Raw genomic sequence first — 23,626 nt, forward strand, 5'->3', positions numbered from 1 at the left:
TGCCAGGGCGACACGTGGTGTAAAGTGGCAACGTTGGCAAAACATGCTCCGCGGCGCCGAGTTTTCAATCGCTGGCCAGAGAACCGCTACTTCGTCAATGTCAAATATCGGTTGCCTTGGCAACCAGGCACACATTGCTCCCGAATTCAGTTATAGTCGGGTGAACCAAGTTAAGATCGGGGTGCCAGCTTACGACATGTGGGCAAAGCACGCTTCCCACTCACTCCCATTGACAAGCGGGCAATGCGGTTGGCATTGAAAAAAAATTCACCCCACCTCCCCGAAGGGAATCGTGAGGAAATGCGAATTCATTTCTTTTGCGCGAGAGTGCGCGGAATTTATAATTAATGAGGAGACGGTGATTTGTAGCGTAACCATTTATTTAACACCTGTTTGTGTTGTCGTTGTACTTGACGGCCACGATCACTGCCTTGTGGTCGGTAAAGTGCACAGTCAAAGGGTCTTTGAGAAGCATGCGGGCGTGGGAGAGTGGGGCGAGCGTCGAGAGAAGCACCGAAGCACCGCGCCTACCCTCGCCTACACTCTCCCACACAAGCGGGAGATCTGGCGAGCTCCCGCGATGCGAGCGCCCTCACACGTCCGAGCGCGCTTCTCCTTTCCACTCACTCGCCGCTGATCCGCCCGAACCACCTGCTCCGGTTGCTAGGGGAGAGGAGGAGCGCGCGCGCTCGCAGCTGTTGCTATGGGAGAGGGGTTGAGAGCGGAGAGAAAACACCTGCGGGCGCGTGGACGCCGCACGGCGCCTGACATGGCTCGACTAAGAAATGCATTCGCATTTAAAAATACAGGAGGCTATACCGAAACTCACACACCGATTTATGGCCCATAGCAAGGAATGCTTAGACATTGCACGAACCCCAGTAGGAATGCGAGCTCGAATGCGAGCTCTCTCGTTACCAGAATGTCCGTTATCTTTCCATTACGTTATTCTCAGTAAAAGTGAACAACCGTTTTTCGCCCACGTTCCATGTTGTTCGTTTCCGAAAAAAAAGGTATTAAAAATTCAGGGAACTTACTATTCTGATGGTACGATAGTCGCGGCTTTCGTTATTTTATGGAAAGCCGTAAAGGTATTCTCAACAGTGCCAGACTTCGAAAGTTGTACACCTTGTTGCGGTACACTTAGGGGCGCACGACAGGATTTCGCTTCCTTTTATGTGTGTGTTGGTGGGATTATTTTACTTAACGTGGCGACCTACAGGATGTTCACATAAATTTCTTTAAAGATGCTGAGGCTGTGGCGCTGTGGCCTGTGGCTGTGGCAACCTCGCACTGTCACGTTGAGGGAGCGAAGGATCGCACTTTTCGAACGAGTGCTATAACAAGGTAATAAATTCGACACGGGAACCACAATAATTACTTTTTATTAGGCTTCGAATACTTACCCCAGAACGTATTCTGTAAACTCGAGAAATGCCTATATTTCGTCGTTTCAACCAGCTTAGAGGTTCAGCTTTGGCGCAGCCATTCGTCATGTTAAACTGCTTGAAATAACGCAAGAAAAACAATGTCCCAATGCAAAACAGCCTCTACCATGACATTAAAATGCCAAGAAGCATATGATTTCACGATTTGTATGCACGGGGCTAGACAACATTGAAGTAATTGAATAAGCACTCCGAAAAACTGAGCAGTGGCTGAGCTCGGCTATGCCAGGATATACGTGCGTGAGCTAAGACTCGGCTGGTTATTCTTAAATTTCCTGGTTGTCTAGGATTAGCTGATTATCATGCTTAAAGCGATTTTCAACACAGCGCAATCCAATTTATTCCAACCCAATCTAATTCAATCCAATCCAGTCGCGGCGGCGGCGGCTCCGGCGCGCCAGCTGTGCGGAGTGAGACCTCACTGCGCCTTGCGCATGCGCAGCACGGCTCTCCAGGAGCAACGTGAAACTGCTCAACCTCGGTCAGGGTTGCTCACGCTACAATATCATCAGCAGCATGGCTTGTTAGCTCGTTTACATGCATATAACCGCGAATAATATGAAAACGCTAAGCATTCTGGAACGATTTCGCATGTCACCTACTACATTCGGTAATGTAGTAATACAAAACTTCTATTCCGAATTACACGGGGAATGTGTATTCAAGAAATAGGGCAACGGAGTTTCGATGCCTTTAGACGATTGCGGCGGAGATTTGCGGAAAGGTGTCTTGCTTGGGTGGTCCCAGAAAAATTGGAAACGGTTAGAAGCTGTTGAGATTTGATCGCCCGTAATACCTGTAAACTGAAACTACTGGGTGAAACTACCAGTACAAATATAAGTTGTGTCACTTTGAGGGAAGCATTAAGGTAATTTTTGTGCACCCATGCTTTGCAAATAAACAAAAAAGCAAGCGAGTTTGGCATAGGCAACTGTAAAAGGGTTGAGAGTTGGGTGAGTTGGTAATGATGCATCTAAAAAAAATGCGCGCAAATTAGTGGGGTCAAGAACACATTAAGACAGCACAAGCGCAGTTAGGCTCATTTTGGGAGAAAAAAATGCAGATGTTTTAGTTTGCTAGGAATATTGATGGGCGCGTTAGTAAAATCCGGTAACGAAAGTGAGGTGAGGTGACTGTGAGAGGGAAAGAGGTTCCCAGTATAAAATTGTCGAAAAAACAGAACTTTCTCAGCCATGACGCAGTTTCAAAATATGTCACACCGGAACTGTAAGCAATTAAGGCAAGCCATGTACACGCACAGCGGCTGGAACAGCAACGAATTATATCGCTACCAATAATGTACACCAGGCTGCGCGGGACAGAAAAAAAACACGTTCGGATCACTTTGGAGCATGTGCTAAATCTGTCGCCACAGGCTTTTCAATCCTTAAAACCAAGGTTTTTAAAGAAGCCAATTATGTGTTTGGTAAATGGTATATATTTACCATTTCATCAAGCGTTGATGACCTTAGTACTGGAGAGTTATTGTGGTATTATGTTTATAACGGTAAAAAATGACTGGTGCCATTTTATGTCAAAAAATGAAGGGCGAAAACTGAGGTTCGGAAACTTCGACTTCCACGGAGATACTCGCGTTACAACCGTCACCCGTTCGCAAGGCTTTAATGCTGGCTGCATGTCAAGTATGATCATTGAGTAGGGGGATAATATACTGCAACCCGTTTAGCAGAGAGCATGCGCCCCATTACTTGTCAATAAAGGACACTTGGGCAACGTTAGTTTGGGATGTAAGCAGCTGAAGCACTCCAATATCGCTCTTTGTTACCGCAGTATTGGCATAGATGAGTCTCTGGGACGCGGGAAGACAAAAAACACTAATTGACTCAGTTTTGTCGACCTCAAGTTTTCCTATTCGAAGCTTCCCTTGAGCGTCTGTGCCGTGGTGACGAACTTAATTCTCGGCAAATGTGGCTTTTGTGAAGAAGAACTATCGCAGTTTGGAGACTACGTTACTGAGCCGCTCATAGGCGGCTGTTGGTTTTCTGACACAATGTTAACCACCCTTAATTGGGTTCGTGCAGTGGAAGGGGGGCCAAATACAAAGCGACGTTGAATGCATGATGTGTGCCCAAAAGTGATACACAGAAGGATATAAACATCACAAGTGGTATAAGCTTCTATCAAATACCTGTGGCCGGAAAGCAACAGAGCTATTGCAACATATAAGCATGGCATAGAAAAAAGGAACATTACCTAAAGAACGGAAAACGGCAAACATCAAATTCATTCCTAAACCTGACAAATCATCATCCATCCAGAACCTAAGACCTATATCTCTAACATCACGTGTAGGAAAGGTGATGGAGAGGATTGCCCTGCAGCATCTTCAGGAACACCAAGAGGCCACACAGCAGATCCCGGCCACCATGTTTGTCTTTAGGAAACATCTAGGGACGCAAGACTTCATGATCCAGCTGAATGGGCTGATGGTTAAACAGGCGACAAAAGCAAGACCGAGAGGCATCCTCGCACTCGACTTGAAGGGGGCTTTCGATAATTTAACACACGACAGTATCTTACGTAACATAAACACAACGAAGTACGTAAAAAGAACCTTTAACAATGTCAAGAGCTTTCTGGAAGAAGAATCGCGGTCATCACCATTGGAAGAGCACAATCGGACCCAATACCATTAGAAGAGCGGGGCACACCTCAAGGATCCGTCATCTCGCCTCTGCTATTCAATTTAGCTCTTCCGCCTTTGCCGAAGCTCATGGGACCGATCTCGGCCTAGATCACGCTTTCTACCCCGATGATATTACCGTCTGGAGGAACAGAGCAGGATCTGAGGGGTGGAGGGAGGAAACTCTGCAGAGAGCAGCGGCGACAGTGCACGAATACGTCAAGTCGTGCAGCCGGAGTTGTGCTTCCCAAAAGTCCGAGATCTTAGTAGTGCAGCCTGGCGCCAACAAAAAGACCAGAAGCCAGATCACGGTGCAAGTGGATGGAATCGATACAAGCCAATACAAAAATGTCGAATACTGGGGCTACTGCTCAGGAGCGACGGTAGAGCAGACGTGGCCGTATCCAAGATCTTAATTTCATATGAACATGTCCTCGGCATGCTGCGACAATTGGCCAGGAGAGACAGGGGAATCAAGGAGGATGACGCGGAACGCTGGGTCCAAGCTTTCATAATTTCTAGGATCACATACTCTGCACCATACCTCCAAATGACCAAAACTCAGAAAGATCAAATCGACACCACTAATAAAAAAGCCACTAACAAGCTCTGGGGCTTCCCACCTACACATCCTCCAAGAGACTACGATATGGGAATACACAACACTTTGGACGAGCTCGTCGATGCGCGTCTCTCCGGCCAAAGAATGCTGCTCAGCAACACCGAGCATGGCCGGAGAATCATCCAAAAGTTCGGATAGCAAATAGAACCTACACCGACAAACATGCGCATAGGCGACGAAAGGCGGGACAAAATCATGACGAAACCCCTTTCACGCAGCATGACACCGGGAGAAGATGAAGAAAGCGGAGAGAAAGAGCAAGAGCCCTAAAAACTAGACTGGAAGACAGCCGGGACATCCTCTACACAGACGCATCAACAGTACACGGAAGTGACAAGGCGGCAGCCGCAGTAACAATCAAACACAACCTAGTCAATGGAGAATCAATCAGGATCAAAGAACTCGATATAGCGGAAGAAGCGGTATCGCCACGGCGCTACTCCACACAGGAGTGAGGACAGTGGTCACCGATAGCAAGAAAGCGTACAGTAACTATAGAAAGTAACCGACAGGACAGCAGTTATTTAGGTGGCTAGATTTCTAGAAGTATTTTAGGAACACGTGTAAGTTCAGTGCCACGTTTACTGAACTTTCCACCAATTGTTGGCGTATATTTCAAATATTTCTTGTCTTTGTTTTGATAATTTCTTTATAAGTTGAATTTTCGAAACAGGGTTAATAATGAGGCCTGCATACTCTGTCTTTCTGATGTGTGTGCAGATGAAGGGAATTAAAAGAGACAGCGTCCGCAACGGCGTGGTCACGCTTCTCAACGATGTGCGTCTGATGCAGTGCAGACACATGATGGCAGTGGATCTCTCACTGGGCGAACAAAGGCGCCTCTGCATCGCAATTGCCGTTTTGGGCACGCCAAAAGTAAGCGCCTAATAGAATGCTTGGTAATCTCTATCGGTGGTATAAAAGGCCACGCATGTCACTCCGCAATATTTTGGGTCACAACCTCCAACTCTATCAATTGTTAAAAATGTTTTTTGGTACTTTAAGTGCATGTGAGGATAGACTCGTGCAGTGTGTAACCTGCGAGGAAAACTGACTGCTATAATTATCGGATGTTCATTTGTATTGCATTGTGGAAGCCGTAACTACAGAACCAGGTCATCACTTCATTTTTACGTCGTTCCTGTTTTCTGTAATGAGCCTAGCATGAAAAATAGGTGACGTCTTCAGCTTGGAGGTTCCTATCTGCTTCTTCGGTGACTCTGCTATTTATTTGAAACAGGTGCCAAATTTGGAGGTAGCAGGTTGTGTCTTGTGAATTAAGCTTTCAGCTTTCAGATAGCATCAGCGGTATCTTCCCTCTGCTCATTTTGTGAGCAAGGTATACCGAGAATTCTGACCACAAATATGGCCAATGGTAAGTCTGACGGCAAACGTCTACGAAGCCTTCCCCACGCAGCTCCAGAGCTGGCTCCTACTCTAAGAAGCATTTCCTAGCTAAACGCTAAAAGCTAAGGTACGCAGGGGGGATATGGCCGAAAGGTACGGGCACTTGATCTTTCAATATTAACTTGAACGGTCTGTTGCGTAACCGCGGTTGCCAATAATTCACTTTGGTGAATATTTATCTGATCAGTTTATGGCCGGACATTTCTAGACGTTCAGTAAGCTTTTAAGGCGATGTGTTGTTGCCCCCTTAGAATTAACACATGAAGTTGAACTTGCACAGGTGCTTTTACTTATTTAGAAGTGTCATTTCTAAGCCTGGCTTACATTCCAGCTCCTTAATTTCTTGGTTTTATCGTGGTACGTGCACGTAATGTACCAGGGAAAGTTTCCTTGATAGGCATACTAGTGAATTGCCTTTTATACGTAAGGGCAAGCTGCTTCTATTGAAATATATGGTTCCACGCCGCGTCCAAACAGAATGCCGCTGGCACATAGATATAAGGTTGAGAGCAAATGTTGTGAAATCCTACCATACATTGCACATTCCGATGCAAATATAAATGCACGGGAATGACATACAATAGCCAAGCCATAAATCGTATGTACCAGGAGTTATCAACATACCTAAATTATGCACAGTTCTTGAATTCTTAAGAGTAAGCCCGAGTCATTTATATCATCGAGCCGTCTAGTGTACGGCTTCCACAATTATACCAACTTTAGGGCAACGTATAAGCCAAGGGTGCCCTAGGGAGTAGAGGTGTGGTATCCAGGGGCTGATCGATGAAAACGCTTTTCTGGTATTGACTAATCTGTAATTGACAAAATCGCCGAAGGGCTACGATGTCGGGCTAAAGGCACAGCTTTCGTTTGACTTCGCGCCTTGGGAAGGAGGGAACGCGTCAGACCTGATCCGCTGCTTCCTGTTTAGTCTTGGATCGTGGATGACGGCTCTGCGCGGAAAGTAGTAAATATATGTCCGGTCACCTGGTGGGGTCCAAAGAACTCTTTCTGTGGTACCACTATGAATATATCGTCGAAGGGCCTTGACGTGGGCCATTAAACAAGAGATCCTCGTCATTGCATAAGGTGGTCGAGCCTTTTTTTGGACGCTAAAATGTTGGCGGGAATGTCTACGCCGTCTGCCCAGGGGAACAAAACTCGTCTCCACTATCCTTTTCTTAGGTGTGTTCATGGTGTCTAGCGCAAACAAGACGCGAAGCAAAAATAGTGTGGACGAAGCAGTCCCTGTCCGAGCCTTACTTTTTTGTTTTTGCGATTCGTTTGCGATATTCATCGTGAATATTCTAGATGGCCAGATTACCAACTGTTCTAGTGTTCTTATCCAATTGAAGCTTGACGGAATCCGTTCTACGGGCACCTGTTTGGTGTTTGACGCCGACATTTTAAAGCTCCCAAATTGCCTTAAGGTGTGTACTAAGACTGAGAGCGGATGAATATATGGTCAAAGGCCGACAAAATTGAAACTAGAACTGAGAAACTGTATTGGATCACAACTTATGATCGACGACCTCCTGTGAAATATTTTCGCGGAACACCAGTTGACACATATACATGTATGCGACCAGCTAAGCGAATTACTGTCAATAGTGCCAGTCAGGACAAACGCTGGCTTACACAAGATCAAATGCATTGTCCATAAAAATACCTAATAGGATCACATAAAATTTAGGGAAATAACAGCAGCAGAATGCTTAAGAAAAAAATTCAAGACGTTCCACTCAATGTGAAAGCTGTCACAAGTGCACGGCAGTGATTCGCCATAATAGGCTGTAGCCCCGTTATCCGCCCACTCCTACCACCCAATGCAATACAAATTTCCCGCCTGCCGAGTACTCGCGCGGCCCCTGCCTGAAACGGAGCCAGCGGGAGTTCTGTTCTTTTTCTGCTTGCTTTTCCTCCCGCACGTGCCGGCGTTGAACTGCCACTTTTTTGCTTGCTATCGTAAAAACCAAACCAACGAGCGTTCCTAACTAAATGAACGCGAGCGCTGCCGGTTAATTACGTATATTTTGTCTGAAATGTACCTACAGTTTTCTTTGCGCTAAACAACGGGGAGATGTATGACAAGTGCCAGTGGTTCACGAGTTTCAAACGCTTATGACTGTATCAACCGCTTGATTTTCGAAGCCTCTCGGTTACGCTGCGACGACAGGGGCTACGGCGGAACACCGGCTCTATTTGGCTCCAGCGAGCGAGCTACGACAAGGCGAGGCGCTAAAGTGCTCTGCACTAAAAAAAAAAAAAAAAACGAATGTCTGAAAGAGTTCAGAAGCGCTAGGCTGAACTTAAAAGCAAACGAAATGAATAAACACAAGATTCATATGCGGAGAGAAGTCGCCACGGGCTCATTGGTGGCTGTGCAGAGCGCGAAAACAGTTTGCAGGCACAGATGGGGTCGTCAGAGCTTGTTTTCTGAAGACCCCTGACAAGCGGGTAAACAGAAGGCCAGCACAGTATTTGTAATCAGTAAAGAAAAGCCATAACTAAATTTCGCGGGCGTGGCTATGCACAAAACGAAGAACATAATGGAAAAGAGACAATGTGGTTAAGAAGAAAGTGCCTTGCAGCAGGTTGAATCTCTTACAGCAAAGCTTTACTACTTTCGTCCAGCGGTTTCGTGGAGGGCGCGCAAGTTAACCTTTTGACCGGAGACACGCCCTCGGCGACGCACCCCTCGAAGCGCGTCGCATGATTCGGCAGGCCCGCTGTCGGCGCTCTGCACAAGACCCCGTTTACAGTCGTGCTCACGTAGCGGCGGAGGCCGCGAGGGGAGCGGCCGCTTAGGCGATCTGCAGCCGACTAAACCCGCAGCCTCCGACGCATGCACCGCTGGGTAATCTCGGGCTATGTGGCTCATCTTGTGCCGCGTTCACCGAGAATGAAAGCGAGGCCCGGTCTCCTCCTGGAAGCGTTGCAAAGGACGGAACGGCTTTGATCCGTGGTCGGCAATACAGCTACATTTAAGGTATCACTGTTGAAGTCGGAAGATCAATTGTTTCTATAAAAATTTGAATGGACGGAGGAATCGTCAGTTTTATTTGTTTGTCCGCAATGTCATTTTGAGTAGAAGAGCTGTTTGAGCTTTTATTTTTGCCATCCCGCGCATTACGAGGAAAAAATACCAAGAAAAAATACGGAGCACACGTGCGTGTGCCCTTAGTGAGGAGCGCTCGGCGTCAGCCAACTGAACCTTCCGGAGCACTCTGCCCAGAATTCGTGTCGTGGTCTCTCGCGTGCTGTTGTCAACACCAGTTCAAGATCGTTCGCGCCTGAAGTGGAGAGCAGAGACGGCGAGTTCGCGAAGCCGGTTTCCGCGGGTTCTATAGCGTGCTAGCGCGTTCCACTTTGGGAGAAATTTCAAATGCTGCATACAAAACGATCCTAGCCTTCCAGTCATGAATTTTCAGCTTTCAGCGGCAGCTCGGAAATCCATTGTAGGCGCGACAGCTAGGTCTCCGATGAAGGGAGAGGGGCCGCCAGCACTGCTGTTTCTCCGGACTTGCACCACTATTGCAAGCTGCGCCAATCTTTTTTACCTTTCTAAGCAACATGTTATGGCTGATGCACAAGTACACGCTTGATGCTTCTTAACTAACCGCTGAATGAAAGGAAGTAAGCTATGCATATAAAAACAAAAGAAAACCATACCCGTAAACCAAACCGGTTACATAGGGAACACGGCATTCTCCTGCCGAAACTAACAACACGCCGGCTTGTTTTCTTGCGCAGGTGATCATTATGGATGAGCCGACGGCCAACATGGACCCGGATGGCCGGCGCGAGATCTGGGAGCTGCTGCTTGATATTCGTCGCAGCTCCACGATCTTCCTCACAACGCAGCACCTGGACGAGGCGGATATACTAGCGGACCGCACCGTAGTTATGGCCAATGGGCGCATCAGGTACGTACTAAGAGCACGCCAATACAAATACGGGGCTCTCACCCGTAGTTACTTTTGAGGTGATAAAAATTTTCATGCTGCGTGATGTGAAGTTACCCTTTCTTAAAACACGCCTTGAAATTATTTTATTTGCTAAACACGCGGTTCCTATTCAGAAGTGAACCTTAGGTGAATCCCGCCCGCGGCAGTTGCAAAATACAAAAGAAATTGTTCTGCGTCTAGGGACTCGCCAGATCTCTTCTCCCCCCTCTATAAGTCTCAACGTGCGCAGCTACAGCCACTATCATGAGACGGGTAAAGAGTGTTCTTGTGCGCCTGTATTGTGTTCAAGCAGTGTACAACGCTGTCTAACCGTTGGCGCGTCGGGTTATAAATATATTTATGCGATCGACAGCACCGGATCCTGCTGTGGCTCTGTTGGAGCGATGCTGTAAGCTCCCCCGGAAATGGGTTGTTCCTGCATCGTCACTATTCATCGCTCGCGATGCAGTAAAAATTGTTGTTTACCTTCGTTTTTTTGTCGTCAACACCAAGGCAGCTGCTTTTGCTCGCCGATGGTCCACCACGCTACCACTACATGATGGTGGTGGAGGAACCCGGTTGGGGGACGCCATCGCCAATGTAACAATGGCAGCATTTGCTCGTTTAACGGTGCTGTATGGTGTTTGTCGCTGCTTTCGTTCTCCGCCGGTTTCGCCTCCCCCGGCGGAGACCACACAGGCCTCCTTTTGTCGCCTCCATTTGTATTCCATACTCGTTTGCCCCATACTCGGCCCTGAACGCGTTAAGCGCTCCATATTTCAAGCCGTAGATGAGGTGCTGGAACGAGTGCAGATAAGACTGCAGTGCCATCGTAACCAATGCCGCCGCCGGCTCAGGTGACGTTAGTTCTGTCAGCGAGCGCCCAGTGGTTATTTTTGTGTCCCTTGGTTTTATGTTGGCGCAAAATTTTTGCCCGCATGCGTTATCAATTTCTGTCGAAATAAAAGCACGAATGCAACCAAATAACCTCTATTATGATCCAAAAAATAAAACCACTCCCTTTTACGCCTGTATGCCAGCTAGAAGTCTAAGAAGTAAGCGTACAGAGAAGCAGCCTAAATTTTGCGCGATACTACGAACTTCTGTACGTTGGGTATCGTCATGGGATCGGTAAAGACGTTACGCGAACCTTCATCTGCACCATTACCGTCTTTTGACTGTGCGTAGACGTCGCTTGAGCGAACATGGACTGCCAAGCCAAATAGTCACACCAGCTGCCATGCGCATTTGCGTCTTTGACGTTACCCCATCACCTACACGGAAAAGCTTGCAACTGATGACAGATTGGACATGTTCAGCGCGGCAGAATTTCCGCTCCCACATATTCTCACGTTGCTGGTTTTACTCGTCAAGAAAAAAAAAAAGGACGGGTTCATCCGGTTTTCTCTAGGGCAGCGTCGCTTAAACTTTATAACACGCAAAGATACATAATACTGGACGCCTGTTCATTATGGCTTGAATTTTTCTGGAAGGGGGGGGGGGGGAGGGGGAGCGGTATTTTTTACTCCGAACTCCCTATTCTGCGGACTAGACCGTAGAATAATGTTCCGCTTTATTCTGCGGATCAGACCACAGGGTAATGTTTTGTTTTGAGCCACTGCTAAAAGGACCCCGTTCGTTGGCTTCCGCGGCGCAAGGGTGGCGTCTGGTTTTGGCGCTAACGCACTGGGTTCGAGTCCCAGCAGTTGTGCAGTTTTTTTTCTAAAGCTCGAGCGGCTCATACGAATAAACGCATTGTCGTTCGGCCTGTATAACCAGCCCACCACGTTCGAACGCTCGATGAAAGGCATTCTTTGAGGTCTTAAGTGGAATGTAGATGTCTGCGTAACCACGACTTACATTTCGTCTACTCTACAAAAGCGGCTCTTCCTTAATGGCGCAAAGCATCTACTGCGGACACCGGCCGGCCTTCGTGCTGTGGCGGAATTTCCATAGACGACCGCGATGATCGTCGCACTGTGCCCTTGTTATTGCAGCTTTGTTTGTAACTTCTTTTAAGTGTCTGTCCATCAAACCCGAATTTCGCGAACAAAACCGGCCGTTTCGAATCGTTCGGCTTGCGAGGCGGTATTCACAACGCTACGCCAACTCCCCACATCTTCGCCAATATTTCGCCATTTAAATCCGTGTGCCCCGACTGAATCCACGCTGCTGAAAACAGAGGCGGGTTGAGTGGCGTTCTCGCTCAAAGCAAGAAGGTGTGTAACCGACAAGTACCTCATCGCTTAAACAAGCGAAACACATAGACTACGAAGTCAAATTACAGTCATAACGGAGACGAGTGATTGGAATATTCATGGTCCCCACTGCAGCGAAACGAGGGCGGATCATCCCCGCTGTTAGAAATCATCATCATCGCCAGCCAATCTATTCCCACTGCAGGACGAAGGCCTCTGCCATTAATCTCCAATTACCCAGTTTCTGTACGAACTGCGACCAGTTCATCCCCGCAAACGTCTCGATTTCATCTTCCCATCTAACTTTGTCTCCCCCGGCCACGCTTGCCTTCTCTAGGTATCCGCTCTTTTACCCTCAATGACCAACGGTCATCTTGTTTTCGCATGTCATGCCCTGCCCACGCCCATTCCTTCTTAATTTCTATAATGTGTCCCGAACACGCGTTTGTTCCTGACCCACTCCACTCCATTCCTGCTCCTCAAAGTTACACCTATCATCTTCCGTTCCATTGCTCGCTGAGACGCCCTCAATGCATGTTGAACTGTCATAGTGAGCCTCGAAGTTACTGCCCGTAGGTGAGTACTGCTAAGATGCAGCTGTCATACGTCCTCCTTCGGGGACAATGGTAGGCTGCCATTCATTACCTGAGAATGCCTGCCGAATGCACTCCGCCCCATTCTTATCCTTCAAATTACCTCGGCCTCATGGTTCGTATCCGGGGTCACAACTTGGCCTAAGTACATATATTAGCTTACCACTTTCACTGCCTCGCCAGCTATCTCAAACGGCTGTGCTCTCCTGAGGATTGATCATTACTTTCGTTTTCTGCATATCAATTTTCAGGTCCATGGTTCTACTGTTTGTCCAGTGCGGTAGCATGCTTTGCAATCCGTCCCCTGAGTTACTAAGCAAGGCAACGTCTTTAGCAAATCTGAGGTTACTGAGGTATTCTCCATTAACCCTTACTCCCGCCTGTTTCCAATTAAATTTTCTGAATACTTCTTGTAAATATGCTGTGAATAACATTTCCTTAAAGGTATTTTGCGGCTCTCCTTTTGGAGGACGATGGTAGCTGAGGACCCATTGTAAATATCATCTAGCATTCTTACATAATGCTCGTCTACACCCTGGTTCCTTAATTCCTTAATGACTAGTGACGTTTCGACCGAGTGAAATGCTTTCTCATACTGTATAAAGGCTATATATAGTGGCTGAGTATACTCCGTGCACTACCGGATTGGTTGTGCGAATATGGTTCATTGTTGAACAGCCTTTACGGAACCCTGCTTGTTCTTTAGGTTGACTGAAATCTAAGGTTCCAGAAATTCTGTTAGCGATTACTTTGTAATTACTTTGCGATTACCTTGGTAATCGCTAACAGCAAAGTATCGCTTATAACAAAATAAGTTTGGTCTCCAGGACTTCGTCATAACGACGGTATTTGTATATATTTACGCCAAAACTTGGCGTCTAGGCCTTTAGATAAAAAATTATAGAACTAATGCCGGTCAAACACACTAAAGCGCTTTGTAGCTGAGCGAGGCGGGTTACCCAATGTGAATTTACATGGGTCTTAGACAATATCAGCCGTACGTTGGTACAGAAGAGATATTTGCTCCGCAGTCAAAACGAAACAGCGAGCGATGACAATTTGTACGAGTATCCGCCATACGCGTTTTTTTTTCTTCCCGTAATAGTAGGGCCAGTGTCGGTCGCCGAGTACTCCGTGTTCGCCAATGAATTTTTCTGTGCGCCTGAAGTTGTGGAAATTGCTTTCCCCAACAGTGAAGGCCGGCCATGCTATGCGCAGGTGCATAGGGTCTCCAACGTTCTTGAAGCAGCGCTTCGGCACCGGCTACCACATGAGGGTCAACAAAATGTCCGGATGCAAGGTTGCACGAATCGAAACGGTTCTGAGAAAGTTCGCTCCCAAGGTCACTCTCAGCAGCGACTCCGACAACGAGGCGATATTTGTGCTGGGTGAAATCGTGGCAACACGCAAGATCATCGCGATGTTCAAGGTAAATATCTTGCGGGTGCACGGGGAAATTGTATGACGATGATGAACAGCACATACAAAGCGTGCATGTGGGCTATACTGCTGTAAAAATGCTTAGAGCAGAATTGGGCGACGCGATATCTACGTCTTATTTGATAAAGGAAGGTACGAAGCTGTGCCATGAGTTCGGTAAGCGGACAAGTGGTTGTGTGAGTCGTCTCCTAGATATCGGAATGACTGTGTATTCGGTTTTACTCGAACGAAGTGTACGCAAACAATCCGGACTACAAGAAAAAGAAAAATTTACATACTGTTAGATCGTTTGTCAACCAAATAAGACACAAAACTAGAATTCAATTTAAGATTTGAGCTGTTACTGAGGGTGCTATTTTTCAAAGAATCTGCAAAATACCCACTGAATGGGGTGGCGCAAACGAAAACGTGACACTTTTACGCTAAAAACAACGTTGTGTCGCATCGTTGGCAGTCATTCTCAGCAGTAGCTGAGATGAATTTATAGTTGCCGGCAAAAGAGGGTAGTTGTAATTTAAAACAAGAGATAGCCGAGCAAGGCACCAGTTAGCACTATTTATCATGCAGGAATCGGTGTGCTAAATGTGCTGGTGCTGATATACGCGGGGTGATAGAGGTTGAATTTCGATGTTTTCATGTTGCGGAGGAACAAAACTCCGCAGTGGCTCGGGTGCAACCGATCGGCTTGTGTGCCCACGGGAAAAGGCATAAGCATGATAAATCATGCCTGTGGTGGGAGAAACACAGTTCCGTGTGTAGGCAATGGTGACCTCAGGTGCTCTCAATCAATTCGCAACCTTGCAATACTGCCCGCATGACCTATCACTTTCTTCTTTTGAGTCTTGTACGAGCCCACGACGATCAACACCTGCTCTGACGCTGAGGCTTTTCTTAAGTATCTCACGACGTCAATCGTAATGCAGACCGAACGCCGCAATACAGGCACCGCCCATGACTCTGTAAATCTCTGCCCTTGAAAAATGTCGCGGTAAAACGTATGTGGTGGGCAGGACGTATATGACAGCATGCGAGTGCGTGTAACTGTCTTCTCTGCTATTCAGGCCCTTGAGAGTAAAGGGAAGGACCTGGGCATCGAGTCCGTAGGCCTGACGGTGACGTCGCTGGAAGACGTGCTCATCCTGGTGGGTGAAGACCAGCACGTCCATGACGGTCGCAAACGGCCTGGCCCCGAAGGCGATGAGCTGCGAGGAATGGAAAACAGACGTAAGAAGAGCTATTTCATATTCTCTTTTTCAGAGATAAGAAATTTCGTAAAGCGTAAGGCCAGTTGTATAAATTGTATAATTATTGCATATGTAATCATGCCTATTGCCGCCGCCAATACGCAAGCGGGTGAAAGTTGACGTTAAAACACAACTGAACCTTTCATTCGGTGCGAGATCTAATAAGTCGTGATCTAAAACATATGGGTGGGCCACCCACATGAACCGACTATTGACCATGCTGTCACCTAGTGCACCACTGGGGTTAATTTGTTGGTAATCATCCTGTCACTGGTGGACAGCAAGGTAATCCTCCCTGAATTATCGATTCCTTGTAACAGGATTAATGCTGCTTTAGATATTGAAAAAACAAATGAATCCAGAGTATGCGGGGGGGGGGGGGGGCGTTGCATTTAGTAAGCAATCTTTTATCATGCGTAGAGGCCACTCATGTCGCTTAAGCGCTGGCGGACAACCAAGCCGTACTTCTAGTAATGCCTTTGGGTCTAAGCGCCCTGAAAGAAAACCGAAGATCGGCCCAAGGGGCCATGAAATACGGGAGTCAGTTAGACATAAGAGCACAAGAGTGGATTGCCGGACAAACGCGGGTGCAACTAATTGTGGATCAATTTATGCGAAAGAAGTAGACCTTGGCAGGCTGTGTAGTGGCGCCAACGGAAAAGTGAACCTTCCCTTTAACAAACCGGCTACCAGTGGACCGTATACAAAATAGGAGAGGTCAAATATTCCATGGAAGGATAACTCAGAAATATTGGGGGCAAACAATGCACTCGGTGAAGTCATGATAGAATTGGCTGGAACTCTTGGTGACCAAACTAAGGATGATGATGACAATGACGATGAGGAGGACGAAACATACCCGTGAGTCAGCAGTGGGTATTGCTGACCCTGAAGGAGCCAGTGTCCAACCCTTGGTCGTCAATGGGTGGTCACCAGTGAGGCCGACCCACCCGTCACCCACCGATGAGCGATTATTAGGCCCCTGGGGAGCCAATGTACAAGCAGTCGAAGAATGAGACTCTGCGGGGCTTATCAATTTCCGGATTCGCTGCTATCGTTTTAATGTTACCGCACCAGTACTTACTGCGAAAACTGAAACTAAATCTGTACCCTTCTGTACCTCTTCTATTACTATTTAACGAAAAAGGAGGTTTCCTGGCCAGGGGGGGGGGGGGGAGCGGAGGATGGAAACGCAATATTCTCTTCCTGTCAGTCGAAGGTGAGCAGGCATACGTGGGGCACGCTTTTTAATGGCGCAAGCTATTGCTAGATCCGAAAGTAGATTTTGAGGTAGTCGTTCACTATTGGTCGCTTGAAAGTAAGTTGCCGAGCACTGGACGAAGCGAAGAGGACTATGCTTCAAAGCGCACTCCATCGCGGAGAATGGGTAGCAGTTCCCGTGTTTAACAGAACGGCGAAAAGCAATATTGAAAAATGCGAAGTATTCTGATGCGAGTAGTTTAGAGATCCCTCCAGAATACAGCGCGCATGACTATCCTAACCCCCGCAGGGGCACCTTGTCTATTCAAGGCGACGGTAACCGCGACACCGCGGACCGCGAGCCCATGTGGGTTGGACCCACCCATGCCCCGGCTGTCCGTGACTTTGCCGTGTCTGGGCAGGAAGGGCATCCTGGTGGCTGCGCCAAAGCAAGGGTGATCTGGGATAGCGCCCGCCCGGCAGCGGCCACACGCCACTTTGGCCCCCGCTTCCCGCAGACGGTGCCCCGGGCGGGCCATCAGCCAGCCACTTTTTCCTTCTACCCTCTAAGCTCCTTCCCATTCCTATCTTCGTTGCTACCCCTGCCCTGTCATCTCTTCCTTTCCTCATTTTCACACATTTTTTAGGTGGTTAGGGTTAACCCTGGGTAAGGAATCAACATTGAGTACTTAAAGAGGGCTAAAGCAGCCGTGTATGACTAACGTGCATCTAACGCGTTCTAAGGTTGGGCTCGGTGGTGGGCGGCCAACACAGCTGCTGAACTGATTTCGCTTGTTATGGCAACAAAACCTTCTACCCCCAATGATCTTCCTCCAAAATGGGGGCGCAATGAAGCAGTCCAGCAGTTTTTCACACCAAAAAAGGCAGAATATTTTCTCAAGTTCCACGTCAGGCACTGTGAAAAAGAAGGCATGTCATTGACACGTCTGTTTCAATTCTTGGTAGCCAAGGATCTGACGATTGAGATAGGAAGTGGCTGTAAAGTAAGCAAGTTGGGAAGCGGTGACCTTCTCTTAGAAGTCAAAGACGCAGATCAGTGTACCAAGTTGGCCAAAATAACAACTGTTCGTGACAACCCTGTGAGCATCAATCCCTACCGATCTATGAACACTCCCAGAGGTATTATGTCTGACGAAGACTTCGTGAACTTATCTGAGCAAGAACTCCTGGAAGGGTTTGACGGCCAGAATGTTGTGAAGTTTCAACGAATCAAAATACGTAGAGATGGGAAGGAAATTCGAACGAAGCATGTAATCCTCACACTCTTGACCAGTGTACGGCCCGAGTCTCGAGGCAGGCTAGGGTGAGATCCCTGCCCATTTGTACATTCCTAACCTCCGATGGTGCTTTAACTGCCGAAGATTTGGCCATGGTTTAAGCTGCCGAAACAAGGCAGCAAGCGCAAAGTGTAGCCCTCCCGACCACTCGTCTGACACCTCTGAAGCTCTAATTCACTGTGTAAACTGCAAAGGAGAGCATGCCACGTACTCGTATGGTCCTTCCAATGAAAGAAAGAAAAAGAAATAATTCCTCTGAAGTACAAGGAACACATTACTTTTCTGGAAGCACGACATAGACTATTTCTAACACACACTAGGTTTGCCGCTGTAGCGCGATGGGGGGCGGTGCTACACTCAGAGTTCCCTCTGGAATCCTCCCAGCGAGGCCCCAAGGGACACCATAGGCCCCATCAGTGCCGGTGGCTAAGGCCACCGCATGCGCCACAAAAGAAGCTTCAGGGGCTGCCCCAGCACCCCTCGATGATATCGCGAGGCCCCTTGCTGGCACTGAAGTGCCGGCTTCTGTTGTGAGGCATGCTGCTTCAATCAGCCAGCCTAGCCCTGCTGTTGAGGCTTGGCAAGAAGACACGGACACAACGCCAAGCTCTCTGGTGCACGGTACGCCGAGAGGGCGTGGAACTTCTTTTGACAGCACAAAATTAAAGCCACCTGAGGTCACTGCCCCTGGAAAGGTGTCTTGAGCCTGGGAGGAGGGTTACAGCACAGCACTTCCTCAATGCTTTTTATATCATAAGCTGATAGTAGCTGATAATGTAGTACAATGGAATTGCAGACGCCTCTTGAAAAACTTGGATGATATCTATGAATTGCTGTCACAACACCAAAGAGAAAAACTTGGATGATATCTATGAATTGCTGTCACAACACCAAAGATGTGTTATGTGCCTCCAGGAAACACACCTAAGGGCGAGCAGAAGAAACTTTTTGAATAACTATTCCGTATTTTGGAAAGACAGGCATTGTTGCATGTACCGCTATGGAGTGGTGTGCAAACGTCAGTGCCATGCCGGTTCCTACCGCTACAGATCATTTTAAAGGCTGTAGCTATACGAACCATTACCTTTAATGAACTGGTGACAATAAGCTCATTCTACATACCTCCAGAGACCACGGGGTCTACAGTATGAAGTTTTGAGCATTAGTTAATCAGCTGCCGGGGCCGTATCTGCTAGTTGGGGGCTGTGATGCTCACCACTCACTCTGGGGGTATGCACACACTGACGTTTGAGGACGCCTCTTTGAAAAGTTTCTGCTATCATCAGGAGCCTGCATTATGAAGAAGATCCAACGCACTCTAACACGGAACATGCCAAGTGCTCCTGCATTGATCTCGCCATAGCTTCCCCAGTTCTGTTTCCAGCACTTCTGTGCAAGATCATTTTATAACGTGTACGAGAGGCCTCACCTTCCAATCAGCCACAAAGTTTTAAACTTTAATAAAGAATACTCCGCACCCACAAAAGTTCTAAGAGGGCGCAGACTGGAAAAATTCGAAAGAACTCTTTGAACTTCACTATACTCTTATAGACCACCTTGATATTGAGGAAGCTGCAGAGACTGACCAACCATATAACCGAAGCAGCCCTGAACTCCATTCCACAGACTTATTCTACTAGGACGACTAAGCCAAAACCTTGGTGGGATGATGATTGCAGGAAGGCCCGTAAGCAACAGAATAAGGCGTGGGGTTGTGTAGGTGGTCGACGAATAAAAAACGGTTACTTATCAAGCGGCCAAATTCCAATGGCAGACAGATTTGGCGTATTGCACAAAGAGAAAGTTGCAATAGGTTTGTGTCATCAATCACACCATATACGAACCTGCGGAAAGTATGCAGAAGAATAAAGCGCTGTGATGTAGCAACACTGTTACGCACCCACTGGTAGGCACAGACGGAGACACTTTACAAGAAGAAGCAAGTGCTTTAGGCGAGGATTTTGAGTATGAATGGAGTTCAGCTCACCATTAAGGTAACTTCCTGAGACACAAGGTGGCAGAGGAAGAAACGATCGTACGTGACAAAAGGTAGCCTAAGGTAGGGTATAATTGCCGCTTCGCAATACAAGATGAAAGTTGGCCTTGCCTCTTGCAAGAAATCAGCATCACGTGCTGAGCGAATAACATACAGCCTAATTACGCACCTGCACTGAAGGTTAATGCAGAATAGCTCAGTAACCTCAGATTTGCTGATGGCGTTGCCTCGCTTTATATCTCGGGGGGACGAGTTGCAAGGCATGCTACCGCACTGGAGAAACAGGACCGTAGGCCTGAAAATTAATTTGCAGAAAAAAAAGTAATGATCAATCCTCGGGACAGCACAGCAATTTGAGATGGGTGGCGAGGCAGTGGAAGTAGTAAGCGAAGATATTTACTTAGGCCAAAATGTGACCCCGGATCCCAACCGTGAGGCAGAGATAATTAGAAGGACAAGAATGGAGTGGAGTGCATTCGACAGACATTCTCAGATAATGAACGGCAGCCTACCGTTGTCCCTGAAGAAGTGTATGACAGCTGCATCTTACTGGTACTCACCTACGGGGCAGAAACTTGCAGGCGCATTAAGAGGGTACAATTAAAGTTGAGGACGACTCAGCGAGCAATGGAACGGAAGATAGGTGTAGCATCAAGGGACAAGAAGAGAGCGGAGTGGGTCAGGGAACGAACGCGTGTTAAGGACACATTAGTAGAAATTAAGAAGAAATTGACGTGGGCAGGGCATGTAATGCAAAGGCAAGATAACTATTGGTCATTAAGGGTAACAGATTGGATCCCTAGAGAAGGCAAGCGTGGCAGGGGGCCACAGAAAGGTAGATGGGCTGATCAGATCAAGAAGTTTGCGGGGATAAATTGATCGCAGTTAGCGCAGGACCGGGATAATTGGAGATTAATGTCAGAGGTATTTGCCGAGCAGTGTGCATAGATAGATTGGTGATAATGATGATGATGATGATGATGATGATGATGATAACATGCTTCAAGCACTTTTCATGTTGTTCAACAAGATCTGGCACGCAGGACAGTTTCCTAGACCGTGGAAAGAAGCCATTGGTGTGCCGATTCTAGAGGAGGGGAAAGATCCAGTACCTGTTTTGGACCAGTCGTTTTGACCAGTTGCTTATGCAATGTCTTGGAAAAAAGGATTAACCATCGTAGTTCCTTAAGTCAACGGTACTACCGACATTAGCCAAGCAAGGATTGGCCCTTGGAGCTCCACAACGGACCATCTGGTGGCTATCGAGTTATACATCAGGGATGCGTCTTTACAGAAGCTCCATTGTTTATCAGTTTTATTTGACCTCCAGAAAGGCTATAACACAGTCTGGCGTTATGGAATCGTTTGTGATCCGCACCGCCTTGGAATTTGTGGAAGAATGGTGAACAGTTCGAAAGATTACCTTTCGGAGCACACCTTTCGGGTTAGAGTCAGAAATATACTCCCGAAGATGTTCGCCCAAGAAAATGGAGTGCCACAGGTTGGTGCGCTGAGCTGCACTCATTATATTGTTAAGATGAATTCCTTAGGAAATACACTGGCTCGTTCCATTTCTTACTCAGTATATTCTGATGATGCACACGTTTCCTTTTAGTCAGGTAATATGTCCATTTGTGAGAGGCAAATTCAACTAGCTGCAAGCAAACTTACGAAATGGGAAAGAGAATACGGTTTCCGTTTCAACCCAAAAAACACATCTGGTTTTCTCTAGGCAGCGTGGTATTCGCCCTGATCCCGTATTAAGCTCAAAGAAACACCCATAGCAGTAAAAAAGGAGCACAAGTTCCTTGGGGCTGTGCTTGACCTTGTTCATCTCACACCTGAATCGCCTTAGAGTGAAATGTCTGGATGCAGTCAGGATCCTGAACGTCTTTTCACACCAGTAATGGGAAACTGACAAGCAGTGCCTATTGGCATTATTCAATAGCCTTGTGACGTCACGCATCGACTACAGGGGCCTTGTTTATCAGTTCGCCACAAGAACATCACTAAAGATGTTAGACCCTGTCTACCACTTTGGCCTCCATCTGGCTGCCGGCGCTTTACGGACAAGCCCTGTCTTAAGCCTGTATATGGAAGCCAATCAGTGGTTTCAAGAGACACAGCGGAAGTACACTGGACTGACTTATGCTCTAAAAGTGATATCCTTGACTGGACATCCCAACAGCTCTCTAGCAAGCAGGCTGTCAAGATTTAGAAAAGCGACCTGCTATGCCGGAGCCATTTCTTCTTTCTGTAAGGGCGCTGGCCACAGGCCTCGGAATATCCTGTGCTGACGCTAAGAAAACCAGCTTTGCTGATTTTGTTCCCCCGTGGGATCTCTGCGCTATCTCTTGAGATTTGTCTTTTATGGAGATTGACAAGATACAGCCCCAAAAGAATGAATCATGCAGCCTCTTTTGCTTTTACAGAACAAGTACAGAGCATTATCATTTGCTGCACATGGTCCAAACTTTTTCACGTGGAAGACTATGGCTAAAGCCACATCCACTTTAACTGCTGAAGCACATGGCCTTGTCATGGACGTAAAATATATAATTCAGTCCAAACTCCAAAAGCCATTGATATTCACCGATTCTGAAAGTGCAGTGCAAGCTTTTGCATCAGGACAGTTACAGAAAAATCCAGTCTTTAATGACCTGCTAAAACTGATTCGATCAGAACACAAGAAAAAACTTGAAATCATAATTATTTAGGTCCAAGGCCACTGCGGAATACCCGGAAATGAGCTAGCAGACCGGAATGCTGTAGCTGCTGCTTTTCGGAGCGACGTAGATATTGAACGGGCTCCCTACGAGGATCTTAAATCGGACGTACAAAAGAGGCTGCGTGACGAATGGCAGGAAGACTGGAATGGGCAAACAGCGAATTCCACATGGTAAAATCCAAATTAGGTAGATTTTTCGCGAAAAACATGACAGGCTCACAGAGGTTACTCTCTGTAGGCTGCGGATAGGCCATACGAATGCTACACATGCGTACCAATTGAAAGGAACAGGACAACCACGCTTGTGGAGATGCAGACAGTTATCAGTCATTCACGTACTTGTGAAATGCAAACTACTTGAACTACAAAAAACGTCATTTGCCAGAATTGCACAATGCATGATACCTCAACACCCATTGCTGTTTTTATCGGACGAGCCATTTTGCTTTTGTTAGCCGTGTTTATACGTACCTGTAAGATGTAGATTTTTAATGGTGGCATATCACCCGTGAGCCCAGTCGCCATCTCATGCTTGAGCTCAGAAGAATCTCGCCTTGCTACGGCAAGGACGGTGGCATGGGGCACGTGCACAAAATTCCTGTCATTGTGACATGTGTTTTTACTTGGTCCTCTACACAAATTTTAGAAATGTTCCTTTTTATACAGAAATTTTAAATATACACTATTATATGTTTTCTACTTCATATTACAAGGCGAATAATTCTCACCATAGTACTGGCGCTCGTTGGCCTTGATGCCCTTGCGCCAAAAAAACCTATCATCATCCGCATGACTCTACTTTAAAGATACCTTAGCATTTACAGAAAGAAACCGCGATTGTTTATTAATATGCTTAGCCAA

The 23,626-nt window shown here is 47.1% G+C and overlaps 1 protein-coding gene across 1 annotated transcript in view; it reads left to right on the top strand.

The window, feature by feature from the left end:
* Nucleotides 1-23,626, top strand: part of LOC144168311 (phospholipid-transporting ATPase ABCA3-like) — an 84,759-nt gene that overhangs the window by 55,492 nt on the left and 5,641 nt on the right. Inside the window, exons 11-14 of the mRNA XM_077697321.1 lie at nt 5,435-5,590; nt 9,875-10,047; nt 14,078-14,288; nt 15,361-15,523. Of these exons, the coding sequence (XP_077553447.1) occupies nt 5,435-5,590; nt 9,875-10,047; nt 14,078-14,288; nt 15,361-15,523 (703 nt within the window). The remainder of the gene's footprint in view (nt 1-5,434; nt 5,591-9,874; nt 10,048-14,077; nt 14,289-15,360; nt 15,524-23,626) is intronic.

This window comes from Haemaphysalis longicornis, unplaced genomic scaffold (assembly GCF_048455015.1).
Source record: "Haemaphysalis longicornis isolate Haplotype H1 unplaced genomic scaffold, Haemaphysalis longicornis Haplotype H1 scaffold_2, whole genome shotgun sequence".
NCBI lineage: Eukaryota > Metazoa > Arthropoda > Arachnida > Ixodida > Ixodidae > Haemaphysalis > Haemaphysalis longicornis.